Source organism: Petaurus breviceps, unplaced genomic scaffold (genome assembly GCF_028583685.1).
Source record: "Petaurus breviceps papuanus isolate PSGF00001 unplaced genomic scaffold, PetGlider_PUasm1.0 181, whole genome shotgun sequence".
Taxonomy (NCBI): domain Eukaryota; kingdom Metazoa; phylum Chordata; class Mammalia; order Diprotodontia; family Petauridae; genus Petaurus; species Petaurus breviceps.
The window spans coordinates 13849700-13864331 of record NW_027185784.1 but is presented as its reverse complement, the minus strand read 5'-3'; the positions used below and the strand labels follow the sequence as shown (position 1 = coordinate 13864331).

General features: G+C 38.5%; 1 protein-coding gene across 2 annotated transcripts in view; it reads right to left on the bottom strand.

The window, feature by feature from the left end:
- Nucleotides 1-14632, bottom strand: part of MKLN1 (muskelin 1) — a 305308-nt gene that overhangs the window by 247261 nt on the left and 43415 nt on the right. The window contains exons 4-5 of one of the 2 annotated variants that reach the window (XM_069087238.1): nt 12484-12566; nt 8351-8448 (exon numbers count right to left, since the gene is read on the bottom strand). In XM_069087238.1, the coding sequence (XP_068943339.1) occupies nt 8351-8448; nt 12484-12566 (181 nt within the window). The remainder of the gene's footprint in view (nt 1-8350; nt 8449-12483; nt 12567-14632) is intronic. The other variant, XM_069087241.1, reaches the window with a different exon arrangement.

The window sequence follows — 14632 nt, the reverse complement described above, 5'->3', positions numbered from 1 at the left end:
TCAACAGCCTGAATGAGAAAAATCATACCTTAAAAAATAGACTAACTCAAATGGCAAAAGAGGCTAAAAAAGTCAATGAGGAAAAGAATGCCTCAAAAAGTCAAATTTGCCAGATGGCAAAAGAACCTCAAAAGCTCACTGAGGAGAATCATTCCTTCAGAATTAGATTGGAGCAAATGGAAGCTGGTGACCCTATGAGAAATCAAGATACTATTAAACAGATCCAAACAAATGAAAAAAATAGAAGGCAATGTGAAATGTATCATTGGAAAAATCACTGACCTGGAAAATAGATCCAGGAGAGAGAATTTAAAAATTATTGGACTACCTGAAAGCCATGATCAAAAAAAGAACCTAGAAATCATCCTTCAAGAAATTCTCAAGGAGAACTGCCCTGATGTTTTAGAACCAGAAGGCAAAATAAAGGTTGAAAGAATCCACCGATCACCTCCTGAAAAATATCCCAAAAAGAAAACTCCTAGGAATATTATAGCCAGGTTCCTGAGTTCCCAGATCAAGGAGAAAATATTACAAGCAGCTAGGAAGAAACAATTTTAATATTGTGGAAATGCAATCAGGATAACACAGGATCTGGCAGCTTCTACACTGAGGGATCGAAGGTCTTGGAATAGGATATTCCGGAGGGCAAAGGAGCTGGGATTAAAACCAAGAATCACCTACTCATCAAAACTGAGTATCATGTTTCAGGGGAAAATATGGTCATTCAGTGGAATAGAGGACTTTCAAGCATTCTTGATGAAAAAACCAGAGTTGAATAGAAAATTTGATGTTCAGATACAAGAAGCAAGAGAAGCATGAGAGAGTAAACAGGGAAAAGAAATCATAAGGAACTTATCAAAGTTGAACTATTTACATTCCTACATGGAAAAACGATAATTGTAACTTATGAAACTTTTCTCAGTAGGAGAATAATTGAAGGGAATAGAAATGTATATATACATACACACACATACATATATATGTCTATATAGGAGGATATATGGGCTTATGAATACATATGTAAATGTGTGTATATATGTGTACAAGAGTGCACAGGACCAGTTTAATGGGAAGGGATGATACTTAAAAGGTGAAAGTAAGAGGTGAGAGAGGAATATAATGAGAGGAGATGGGGAGAGATAGATTGGGGTAAACTATCTCATATAGAAGAGGCAAGGGAAAATGGTTACAATGGAGGGGAAGAACAGGAAGGCAAAATGGAATGGGTCAACCTTATTGTCATTTAATTTGGCTTAGGGAGGGAATGATATACACAGTAAATATGGTATCTCATCCTACAGGAGAGTAGGGGAGAAAGGGTTGAGAGGGGGGAAGAGGGAAGGGAGGGCAGGCTGGGGGAGAGGGAAGTTGGAAGCACCCACTTTTGAAAAGGGACAGGATCAAAGTAGAGAATAGAACAAGTGGGAGGTGGGGTAGGAGGGAGGGAAATATAGTCAGTCTTTTACAATATATCTACTATGGAAATGTTTTGCATAGCTACACATGTACAACCTATATTGAATTGCTTATCTTCCCAGTATGGGTGGGTGACAAGGGAGGAAGGGAATGAATATGGAATTCAAAGTTTTAAAATCAAATGTTTAAAATATATATATATATATATATATACTATTATCAATATTATTTTACATGTAAATGGGAAATAAGATATACAGGCACTGGGGCATAGAGATCCACCGTACCCTACTGGAAAGTTGGAGGGGGTATGGGAGAAGATATGGGAGAGCACAGATTGGAGGAGGGGATATCCAGTGGGATTGCTATTTTGGGGTGGTGGGTAGGGGAAAAACGGGGAGAAAAATTGTAACTCAAAATCTTGCAGAAATGAATGATGTAAACTAGAAGTTAATAAAGCATCTGATAAAAAAAATCAATAGTCATCAAAACTTTGGTATTTGATATTGATTAAAAATAGAAAAATGGATCAGTGGAATAGATTAGATGAACAAGGATCAAAAAACATCCATATTGCCCCCAGTTTTCCTGCAATGCTTTACTTTGGTCATCTTTCTTCCATATCTTCCTACCCCGGGGATATCCCTACTCAGCTTTGGAATTCCTGCCCTGGTGCCTTCCTGTCTCGATTGATAATAATCCACTATACCTAGCTGGCCCCTAACCATGTTTCACTCCAACATCTTCCTTCCATGAGCATGGAGATTCCATAACCATCCCCCAACTTTTCTTTTGCTCTGGAAATAAATATCAAAAGCTAGCATTTATTTAGTGCTATAAGGTTTACAAAGCAGTTTACAAATATTATCTTAATAAGTCCTCACAACAACCCTGGGACATAGGTGCTATTATTGTCCCCATTTCACAGATAAGGAAACTAAGGCAGCCCTAGGTTAAGTAACTTGACCAGTGTCACACAGCTACTAAACATCTGAGCCAGGATATGAACTCAGGTCTTTCTGATTCCAAGTCTAATACTGTCCCCTGAACCACCTTGCTGTGTCTAAATTAACATTACCATTGCTTCTAGAAAAGACACAAGCAACTGCCTACCCTGTGACTCCCACTTACCATCCTTGTAACTTTCTAGAACAAAATACCCTCTCTAGCCACTCCTTCACTATATTTGAACAAAGAACCTTGAGGAGAGCAATTGTCCCTCTTTTGTCTTTGTATCCTCAGTGCCTAGCATGGTATCTGGCGCACTGCACGTACTTCAGAAGTATATTTTCATTCATTCATTTGTAGCAGCAAAGAACTAGAAACAAAATGGGTAGAGCGCTGGGTCTGGCATCAGAAAGACCTGAGTTCAGACCTAGCACTAGACAACTTAGTAGCTCTGTGACCCTGGACAAGTCACTTAACCTCTGTCTGACTCAGTTTCCTTGACTGTCAAATGGAGATGATAATAGCATCTTTTTTCTCAGGGTTGTTGTAAAGATCAAATGAGATAATATTTGGAAAGCACTTAGCACAGAACCTGGCACATAATAGGTGTTTAATAAATGCTTGTTTCCTTCTTTTCTTCCTTCTCATCAGTTTGTAAACTAGCTAAACAAATTGTGGTACCTGACTGTAACATAAATTACTGTTCTGTAAGAAGTAACAAATATGACAATTCCAAAAAACAAAACAAAACATAGTACGGTAGAAAGCACACTTGCTTTGGAGTCAGAGGACGTGAGTTCAAATGAGATAATATGAATGAAGTGCTTTGTAAATCTTAAAATGTTTCTTAAATGTTAGCTTTTTTTTTTTAATCTTAACTCTGAAGCTTACTGCCTTAGACAAATCATCTTCAGTTTCCTCATTTGTAAAAAGAGGGGGTTGGTGGGGTGGCTAGGTGGTGCAGTGAATAGAGCCCTGGAGTCAGGAGGACCTGAGTTCAAATCCAGCCTCAGACACAACATTTACTAGCTATGTGACCTTGGGCAAATCACTTCACCCCAACTGCCCTGCCCTCCCCACTCCAAAAAGCAAGCAAACAAACAAAACACACACACACACACACACACACACACACACAAAAGAGAGGATCGGGCCTGGTCTGTTTCCCTCCAACTCTTGTTCAATGATCCTATGACATTTAAAATAATTCAGGATAAAGTAAGCGATACCAGAAAAATAATATACATAAGGACTATCCAGTGTAAACAGAAAACAGAGTAAAACAACAAATAATATTTACCCAAAAGAGAAGAAATGCCTGGAGCATTGGACAGAGGGAGTAAGGCTCAGTTCAATTAGCTTTCTTCACAAAACAAAAACTGGTAATTGCACTAAAATCAGAAGTGTGTTACAGCTAGTTTATACTAGTTTGGGAGAACTTATTGTTAAATTTTCGGCATGAGCATTTACACTTTGGAGTAAGCTGGCAAATGCTACAAATGAGGAATTGATTTATTGTTTTGTCTATGGTTTAGACTTAAGAAAATGTTAATGATGAATAAACTGAAAAACATGTTGAGTATACTTTTTTTTTGAGAGTCCACTGGTTAAATATTTAAGTAGCGTATCACTAAGATTGACATTTTCTTAAAGTCATAGAATCAAGGGGTTGGATGGAACCTTAGAAATCATCTAATTGAACTCTCTTATTCTAACTATAAGGAAACTGATGCCCATAGAGAAGAAATATTTTATCCAAAGCCATATACCTAATAATTAGCAGCTGGAAATTAATATCTGATAGAATGGTAGGCTTCAGAGTTAGAAGAGGCCTTAACAAGGATCTAATCTACCCCTATCCCACATCTTGCATATTAGGAAAATAAGGCCTAAAGACATTAAGTGACCTCCCCAAGGTCACATTGGTAATAGAAGCTCTCTTATCTTTCAAAGTGGAAACATCCCCAGAACAGATTTTGGCAGTGTACCCATAGAACTGATAAGCATGCTCTGCTAATTTTCTGCAAGGTCAGAATACTACAGTTTCTAAGGCTTTTGACATAGTATTACTCACACGCCTGGGGAATGATTGCTGAGTTATTGTCAGTGATATTTGAAAGCTACTGAAGAACAGAAGAGGTGCCATAAGATTTGGAGGAATGTGAATGTCCTAGTTTTCAGGATAGGGAAGACAGTAGAATCTGCAAAGTATAGGACGTTGAAGTTGACTTTGATTCCTGGCAAAATTCCGGAATATGCTGTGAACATGTAGAAAGGGAAAGAGTGATGACAAATAGTCCTTGAAGTATTGATTACAGTATTATAGTAAAGCCAGGTTATCACCAATTATCAGACCTTCGGTATCCTTACTCACAAGTACAGAGTTCTTCCTGCCCCAATACACTATTTCTAAGTTCCTCCTTCCTTCTTAACCCCTAGAATTACCATGGCTAGGCAGGAAAATGCACTGAGAATTGGACTCTGAACGATGTTGGGAATGAATATGATCAGCTGTGTAAATGACCTGGGACATCTCCTGCTATCAGTTTCCTCTTATAAAAAGAGAGGGTTAGATGAAATTATCTCTAAGGTAATTTTTCCCCTTCCCTCTAAGGTTCCTTCTAATTATAAATTCTATATGAGGACACAGGAAGTGGAATTCCTTATCTAAGGTTGTGTGTCTAGCTAATGGTAAAGCCAGGACTAGAATCCAGGTGTTTTAATCATCAGTCCACATAAAATTGCTGGAAAGATCAGAAGAAATCGAGATATTTTGTCTAGTATAAAGATGAAGTCCAAGGGGAAGATGCAGGAAAAACTATTGTGTAAGAAAAGAACCCATTTTAGGTTAGAAAGGGATCTTAGTCCTGTTTGGGCCCTGCAGGATCTGAGAGTAGATTCAGGTCCTGGAGCTGGTCTGTGTTCTCCCAGGAGGTGGCAGCAGCAGCAACCTCAGACCACCAAAGAGGTCAGAAGGTTCTGCCATTTGAGCAATTTACTGGTTTTGGTTTTATTTTGTCTTGGGTTGTTTTTTTCTAATAGTTAAAAAAATGCTCGTATGTGAATCAGTGAATATTATGTATAGCTCAGTTTTTTAAAAAGCATACATTAAATTTAATATGTTATCACTAATAGTGTTCCATTTGTCTGTGTTCCCATACTTCTTTCACCTCTTCTGGATATTTTAAAAATGTTTCATTGAAGCTCTTTTCTTTCTTTTCTCCTTTTTTTGTATCACTATTACTCTCCCCTATTCCCTACCACAACTCTCCCTCACAAAAATAAAAGTCTTTCCTTTGTCATAAACAAGCATAGCCAAACAAAACAAATCCACAGATTGCTTATGTTTAGAAATACAGAGTTCATTCTGCACCTATAGTTCACCACCTCTCTGCCAAGAGGCGGGAAGCATGCTTTATCATCAGTCTTCTGGGGTCATGACCAGTCACTATATTGATTGATCAGAGTTCTGAAGTATTTCCAAGTTGTTTTCTTTTACAATGTTGGAGTAATATAAATTGTTTTCCTGGTTCTGTTTATTTTACTCTACATCAGTTCATACAGAACTTCCCAGGTTTCTCTGAATTCATTCCATTTATCATTTTGTATATCATAATAACACTCCATTATATACTATAATTTGGTGAGCCATTCCTCAGTTGATATATACCCATTTTGTTTCCCGTTCTTTGTTCAAACAAAAAAGTGTTGCTATCAATATTTTTGGTATATGTGTACAAAAAAAAGGATACATATGTATCTTTTCCTATCTTTGATCTTTTTGGATATATGCCCAGTATTATTACTGCTGGTTCAAAGTCCATATACATTTTAGGGACTTTACAGGTATAGTTCCAAATTGCTTTCTAGGATGGTTGGACCAATTCTAAGCTCTACCAATAGTGCAATGGTTTGCTTTTCCTCATACAAACCTTTCAAATATTGTAATTTTCCTTTTTAGTCTTCTTTGTCAATCAGATGGATATGAAGTAGAACCTCAGCATTGTTTTAATTTTCATTTTTTATCAGTGATTTGAACACTTTTTCATAATGTTGATAGATTGCATATCTTCTTTTGAGAATTTCCTATTCTTCTCCTTTAACTATTTATTGAAAAATGGCTCTTGTTCTTATAAATTCATATTAATTTCATATACATATTAGGAATCAGACTTTTATCAGAGAAATTTTCTGAGTCCCCCCCTCCAATTAACTATTTCCTCTTTATTTTGAAGTATAGGGGTTTTTTTTTTGTTCAAACACATTTCAATTTTATGTAATAAAAATTTCACATGACTCTCTCTGTCCCTTGTTTGGTCAAAAATTCTCCTTATCCATAAATCTGAAAGGCATCTACTTTCTTCTCCAATTTGTTTATGGTAAAAGCTTTTATACCCAAGTCATTTACCAACTTGGAGCTTATTGCGGTAAAATGTATAAGATGTCAGTCTAAGCCTAATTTCTCCCGGACAACTTTCTAGTTTCCCCAGAAGTTTTTGTTGTGTAATGAGTTCTTTATCTATTCATTAGTGCTCTTTGATTTATTGAACGTTATACTACTGTGATTTTGGGTCTTGTATATTTAATCTGGTCCACTGATCTGCTTTTCTATTTTTAACCAGTACTAAATTGTTTTAATAATTATTGTTTGAGAACTGGTAATACTAGGTACCTTTCCTTCCCACTTCCATTATTTCTTTTGAGATTCTTGATCTTTTGTTCTCTAGATGAATTTTGTTATCATTTCATATAGTTCTATTAAGTTAATCATTTAGTAGTTTGGTATGGCATTGAATCTATAGAATAATTTAGATAGCATTGTAATTTTTATTATATTAATATAGCCCAAATATAAGCAATTACTCCTTCTCCAATTATGTAAGTCTTATGTCAAAAGGATTTTCCCATTTATATACATATTGTGCATCTTGGTAAATAGACTCCTCGATGTTTTATACATGATGTAACTATTTTAAATGAAATTTCTTTTTCTTTTTACTGAATTCTGTTCACAGTATACAAAAAGGCAGATCTTTGAGGACTTATTATGTGTTCTATTGCTTTACTGAAATTATCATACCAATTAATTTTTAGTTAAATCTCTAGACTTCTAAATAAGGGGAGGGGAAGGGAATGAGCATTTATTGTATACCTACTATGTGCAAGGCACTGTGCTGAGCACTTTACAAATCTTATCTCATTTGATCCTCACAATAGCCCTGTGATGTAGATGCTATTATTACTTCTATTTTTACAGTTGAGGAAACTGAAGCAGAGAGAGGTTAGGTGACTTACCCTGGGTCACATTGTTAGTAAATGTCTGAGGCTAGATTTAAACTCAGGTCTTCCTGACTTTAGACCCAGTGCTCTAATGACTGCAACACCTTGCTGCCAAGGTGATATGATAAACTACTATATCATCTGCAAAGAGTCATAATTTTCTTCTCCCCTGCTTATGCTTATTCTTTCAACATCTTTCTCTTGTCTTATTGCTATATCTAACATTTCTAAAACTTCATTAAATACTAGTGGTGACAATGGACATCCTTGCTTTATCGCTAATCTTATTGGAAAGGCCTCTAGCATTTTTTCATTACAGATAATACTCTTTCTTGGTTTTAGATAGATAGTATTTACCATATTCAGGAAAGGTTCATTTATTCTTATGCTATTTAAAGTGTTTAATATTAAGCTTTTTCTGCATGAAAGAGCAGTTTGTTGTTGGCCTCAGAACTCAGAAATCCCTGACCCTAGAGTCAGGACACTTGTTCCTTCCCCTCCTCAGTCTACTGAGTCGACTGGTTCAAACCAGGTCAAGGGATGAACTGGCTATGATTTTCCCTATAAGTGCCTGGACTCTCTGTAAATACTTCAGCCTTAGCTTGACCTTGAGGTTTGTGTGAGCAGTAGGGGAACTAGTGTCATGTTAAGAAGGAAAAATAGCTAAAAAAAGAAGCAAGAAGTGACTTAAGCAAAAAATACTCACGCAAAATTGAGATCCGGCAGAGCTCTCTGGCTGGCCCGCTCACTACATTCTTTCTGAACTAAGTAAGCATTGTTGCTTGGGTCCTCTCCTTTCTGGAACTGAAGGAAAAAAAATCCTAAGAACAAGAGCAAAGCATTCTATTTCTGTGCACGGCTCTCCTCTGTCCCCTGGACGGGCTCTCCACCATAATATTCCAGGATGCCTGGTTCTGTTCCATCCCTATCATTTTCTCCCTGACCCAGCCCCCAGTCCTATGAATTGGTGTAAGTCTGAGATATTCTGGTTTGAATGAACTTGAACCACCTATGGCTGTTACTTCTTCTCTCTTGGCTTCAGTTTTCTTTAGTCTAAAGCAAGGAGGTTGAACTACATTTTTTTTTTAGCAATCGGGGTTAAGTAACTTGCTCAAGGTTACACGGCCAGTTATTTCTGGGTGTGGTGCTGAGCGTCTGAGCCCGGGATTCGATCTCCAGGTCGTCCCAACACTGGAGCCGGTGCTCTTACTTGCTGTGCTACCTGGCCGCCCCTGAACTACATTCTTAAGGTCCCTTTCAGCATGATGAAAAGATTTCTATTGCTTTTGGATCTCAAGTAACTCCTTAATACCTCTAGGATAAAATGCAAACTCCTCAGCCAGGCATTTAAAGACCTTTCACAATCTGGCTCCAACCCACATTTCCAATTGTATTTCACATTATTCTCCACCATACCTGCTCTTTTCCAGCCCAAATGGTCTATCCACTATTCCTCCAGGATGATAATCCATCTTCTATGTTCTTCCCTTTGCACCCCATACCTGAATATCTTGTCCTTAGCTTCCTTTGAGGTTCAGCTCATGTAACACCTCCTACAATAGTAGCCGTTTCTGATCCCCCTCCCCACAAGTCAGTGCTTTCTTCCTCTTCAAATTATCTTTTATTTACATCTCTATTTACAAGTTGCACCCCTGATATAATTAAGCTGTTATCCCAGCTGTTTTTCTTTCTTTCTTTTGTCTTTGTATCTCCAGGTCCTTGCATATAGTTTAATAAATATTTGTTGAATTTACTTGGCCATTACCAATTTGATTAGACCTCTATTGATGAATAGTGCAATCCATATTTAAGTTAAATCAATGGAAAAATTCCCTGTGTCTCCCTTTTCCCTAGATTGTTTAAAACTAGCAACCAGGCCTTCTAGAGAGCATTTACCTGGTGCCTCAAAAGATGCCTTCCTGGCAGTATAGGTTTGGATCGTTTGGAGATATTCATGGCCTCCAACATAGCCCAGAGACAATGGCAAGGGTTCTTAACCTTTGCTACCTAATGAACTCCATTGGCAATTTGTCAAGAGGCCTAAGGATGCCTTCTCAGAAAAATGTGTTTAAATGAAAAAATAAAATACATAATCTTATAAAGAAAACCACTTATAGTAAAATACAATTATCAAAATTTTGTTTTAGAAAAAAAGGTTTTCTGGTTAAGAATACCTGGTCTATGGAAAAGAGGGAACTAGCCTTCAGTTGGCAGCTGGATGGCACAGTGGATAGAGTGCAGGACCTGGAATCAAGAAGACTCATCTGCTTGAGTTCAAATCCAGCCTCAGACACTTTCTAGTTGTGTGACCTCAGTTTCCTCATCTGTAAAATGAGCTGGAGAAAGAAATGGCATACCATTCCAGCATCTTTGCCAATAAAACTCCAAATGGGGTCACAAAGAGTCTGACGTGACTAAAAATGACTAAACAACAACCTGTCAATTTGTCAACAAGCATCTATTAAGTGCCTACTATGTGCCAGGTGTTATATTAAGCAATGAGAATAGACAGGCAAAAATAATCTCTGTTCTCAAGGAGTTCAGAGTCTAATGGGGGGGAGGGGGAGGGAGATATGCAAAAACAAAATGCAAACAAGGATCGTTTGGAGATAACAAAAGAGAGATTTAGCTGGGACTTGAAGGAAGCCAGGGAAGTCAGCAGGCAGAGGGAAAGAATTCTACAAATTCGAGCAGGAGCAGTCAATGAAAATGCACGGAGAAGCATCTTGTTGGAGAACGGCAAAGGGGACAGAATCACGAGATCGTGAGGGAGTATGTTGTAAGGTAGGAAAGGACCAGATTATAAAGGACTTTAAGAGTCAAACAGAGGACTTTATTTTTAGTGCTGGAGGTAAAGGGAGCCAATGGAGTCTGACGAACAGCTTTCTCATCCCCTTCTGCCCGATGCCCCTTGCCTCTATCCCACACTGGCCAGTCAGTAAGTAATACATTCACTTTCAATGAGCCCTGTCCAATAACCATTCTGCCTAGTGGCGCAGGACTAAGGAGCTATGCTCACGAGATAAAAATGAGACAAGCTGAATTGGGAGTGGTTATTAATATCTTTTGAATGGGATACAACTTGAAATTAAGGTGAAAAGGGAAGGATAGCAGAGAGAGATGGTAGTTGATGTCATAGCATAGTAAATCAGGTCCAGTTGTGGGATGGGGCAGAGCTGGGTCCCTAGAACAACCTAGCAAGCCCTGGGCAAAGCAGAACAACACCCAGAAGTGGAGTACCAGAAGAACAGTTCAAAAGAACAGCAGCATCCCTTGGGTTTCCCCCCACTTCCTGGCTGAGGCAAACATCTCTACAAGCACAGGTGATCACATTGTCTCCTATCTTCCCCAGCAGATTGCTTTCTCCGTCATGTTCAGTCTCATTTATCTTTAATCTTTCCCTGTCTATTGTTTACTTCCTTACTGCCTGCAAACCTGCTGGTGTCTTCTCCACATCCTCAAAGAATGCTTATCCCACCCATCCATCACTACTAGCTACCATCCTACGTTTCTCCTCTCTTTTTTTGTGGCTAACTCTGGAGAAGACCTTCTGCAATCAGTGGATCTGCTTCCTTTTCTCTTACTTTATCTTAGTTTTCTACAGTCTAGCATCTAAACTCATTATTTAACCAAAACTGCTCTCTTCAGAGTCACCAGTGATCTCTTCATTGCCAAATCTGATGGCCTTTTCTCAGTCATCTTCCTTCTTGACCTCCCTACAGCCTTTGACACTGTGGATTATACCCACTGCTCTACCTGGTTCTCCTCTTCCCTGTCTGACCTCTCCTCAGTTTCCTTTGTTAGACATTAATCCAGGTCACACCTTCTGACAAAGGGTGACCTCAAAGGCTCTGGCATAGGCCACTATACTGTATCTCTTGGCAATCATATCATCTCTCATGGATTTTATTATCATCTTTGTGCTAATCATTCTCAGATTTAGTTGTCTAGCTCTGACCTCCAGTCTCACATTTCTAACTACTTATTGGACATCTTGAACTAGATATTTTCCCCACTCCCATCCAGAGCCTGTACCTTTCCAGTCTTCCTACACCTTTTCACCCCGACATACTGTGAACTGAAGTTTCGTTTTGTTCTTTTTGTTTGGTCCTAATCTGTGATTTCACTAACATAGGGAACTTCAGTGAGAAGGCTTCCTTAGAGCAAATCTGTGACTTCTGCAGCATACAGATTGAGAGGGATGTCTGGGGGTACTGAGATGTCAAGTGTTTGTTCCAAGGTCACACAGCTACCTATCAGAGGCCAGACTTGAACTCAAATCTAACTCTGACAATCCAAAACTCCAAGCTACCACTTATTGGAAATGGAGTTTATTTTGTAATATTTGGTGTACTTATTAATTGAGGTTTTTTGTTCTCAATTTTAAAAGCAGATCATAATGGGTTATGTTTCTCTTCCTAAGGATAAAAACTAAGTAGTTTTTTGTTTGTGGATCTCATTATTTCCTTTTTTTTTTTTTGCCTTCAGGGCAGTAACCCTAAATAGGCAAAAAAAAAGTTCCCTGCTAAAGGATCTAAGCAACAACAGCTGACATCAGTACATAAAAAGAAGCTGGACTAAAAGCAAGAGCTGTCAAGTGTGCATACCCTGGACAGCAGATTCAGTTGCAAAATTAACATCATCATTATTATTATAATTATACGAGGAGAGGCATTTAAATAATTGTTCAAAAGTGTCTTCTTCAGGAAATAACCAAATCAGAGCCAGCTGTCATAAACTGCTCTCTATAATAATAATCAAGCATACACAGCTTAAGCATTCACAGCAGCCCTACAATAACAAATTTGTGCTCTCATCTAATGTCCTCAAACCACCTACCAATGACAAACAAACCTGTGTCAAGATCCTGTGCCTCTCCCGGTGACTGACCTGTGTTTTGAAGGAAGCGTCCCAGAACAACCCTGTGGATCACAAATCAGTGGACAAAGATGGGGCAGACCGAGTTAATAACAGTCAGGTGTGTGTGGCAAGGCAGCATTATAAGAGCAAAATGAGACATGTGAAGCAGGGGGGAAGAATGTAAAATCAGGTAAGGACAGTTCTTTGCTGCCAGCTCCTAAAAAGGGTCATGGGAAATAAAAAGGGAAAAAAACACTGGAAAACGACAACAACTGATGAAAAACATAACCATGAAGGGGGACATTTTTCATTTATTGGCTTGCAAATTATAAGCAAAGGGAACCAGTAAGGAAGCAAGAAAAGATCTTGCTTTTAGTTTGCTTATGAAATCAACCAAAAATATTTGAGGTTTTCTCTCTCCAAGATACAGCTGTGAAATGACTAATCAGATTTAAGTGGGCATGAACCAACCATTAAATGTGCCTCCTTATTAGGAATTTAAAAAAAAAATTGACTTGATATGAAATGTCCATTCAAATTAGTACCTTGGGTAACCAATGAGATTAACCAGATAAGAATACATATGTATGTATTTAAAAGCAAAGTAAAACATGTATAATGTGTGTTGGATTGCTTACAGTCTCAGGGAGGGGGGAAAGGAGGAAGGGATAGAATTTGAAACTCGAAACTTTAAAAAAAAATCCAAATGTTAAAAAATTGTCTTAACATGTAATTGGGGAAATGTATGTGTATGTGTGTGTGTGTGTGTGTGAAAGCAAAACGAATCCAAGTCTTTTCAACTCTAGTCACTAGAACCTTCTTGTATACTGTTTATGCCTCAGCAGAAACCTCTATTTTCCTAAGACAATTCTATATTAACTCAAATATCTGCCCCCACCCCCCAACAAACTCCCTTGAGTACTTCAGTTCCCTTCAGTTTTGGGAAAGGAACTGTGTAAATTTTTTTTCCATTATCTAATTGTTTTGACTGTCAGCAGCAGAGGACTTCTGAAGGGCTTATCGGTGATTGAGGGAAATGGCTCTGACTTTAAAAAAGGATCCTAGAGCTAGAAGGAAAGCTAGCAGCTGGAGGAGCAGTCAGGAAGACTCAACTTCATGAGTTCAAATCCAGCCTCAGACACTTACTAGCTGTATGACCCTGGGCAAGTCACTTAACCATTTGACTCAGTTTGTAAAAATGAGTTGGAGGAAGGAAATGATGAACCATTCTCAAACGGGGTCACGAAGAATTGGACACGACTGAAACAATTTAACAACAAGAAGATCTAGAAGAGCCGTTTAAAATAATGAGATTCAAACCCCTTCATTTTCGGGTTTGAATCTCAAACCCCAAACCCTTCATTATACAGATGAAGAGACTGAGTCCTAGAGAGGTTAACTGTAAAAGGCAGAGGTGGCTTTCACACCCTGTTCCTTGAGCTTTAAATCCAGTGCCCTTTCCAGTGTACCATAAGGCCTCAAAAGGAGGAGCTCTCAAAGAGGTATTGAAAGCACCTTAAAGAAATGCCAGCTGTTCTGATCAAGTCTTTAAAAGTTTTAGAAACTATGCTCCTGATTATACGAGCTCAGTCTCCAAGTTGTTGTTTTTTGTTATTGGTGACACATTTCTGTAGTTCTTTAAGGGAGTTCAAAAATGATTTTCTCACAAAACCCTGTGAGATAAGTAGTACCTGTGTGTTTATTCCTATTTTACAAAGGAGGAAACTGAGGCTCAGAGAGACTAAGCATCCTGACCATGCTCACTCAACTAGTAAGTGTTGCCCTGGGCTTGGGCCAAGGTTCCTACATTTCTCACCTGGCACAAAAGCCAGGAGGAGCTTTCCAGCAAAAAGATCTGTCAGAAAGATGGCAGCAAAACCCAGTTCCTCTAAACAACCCCTCAAAAGCTTTGAGGCATGCCTTAAATGGGGAAGAGATGGAGAGAGTGACAGAGAAAAAGAGAGACAGAGGCAGACAAGGAGAGAGACAAACAGGAAGAAGAAAAACGAGAGAGAGAGAGAAACAGAGACAGACAGAGAGATAGAGGCAGACAAGGAGGGAGAAAGAAACAGAGAAGGGGCAGAGACAGAGAGAGATATAGACAGGGAGACAAGAGAGAAAGAGAGAG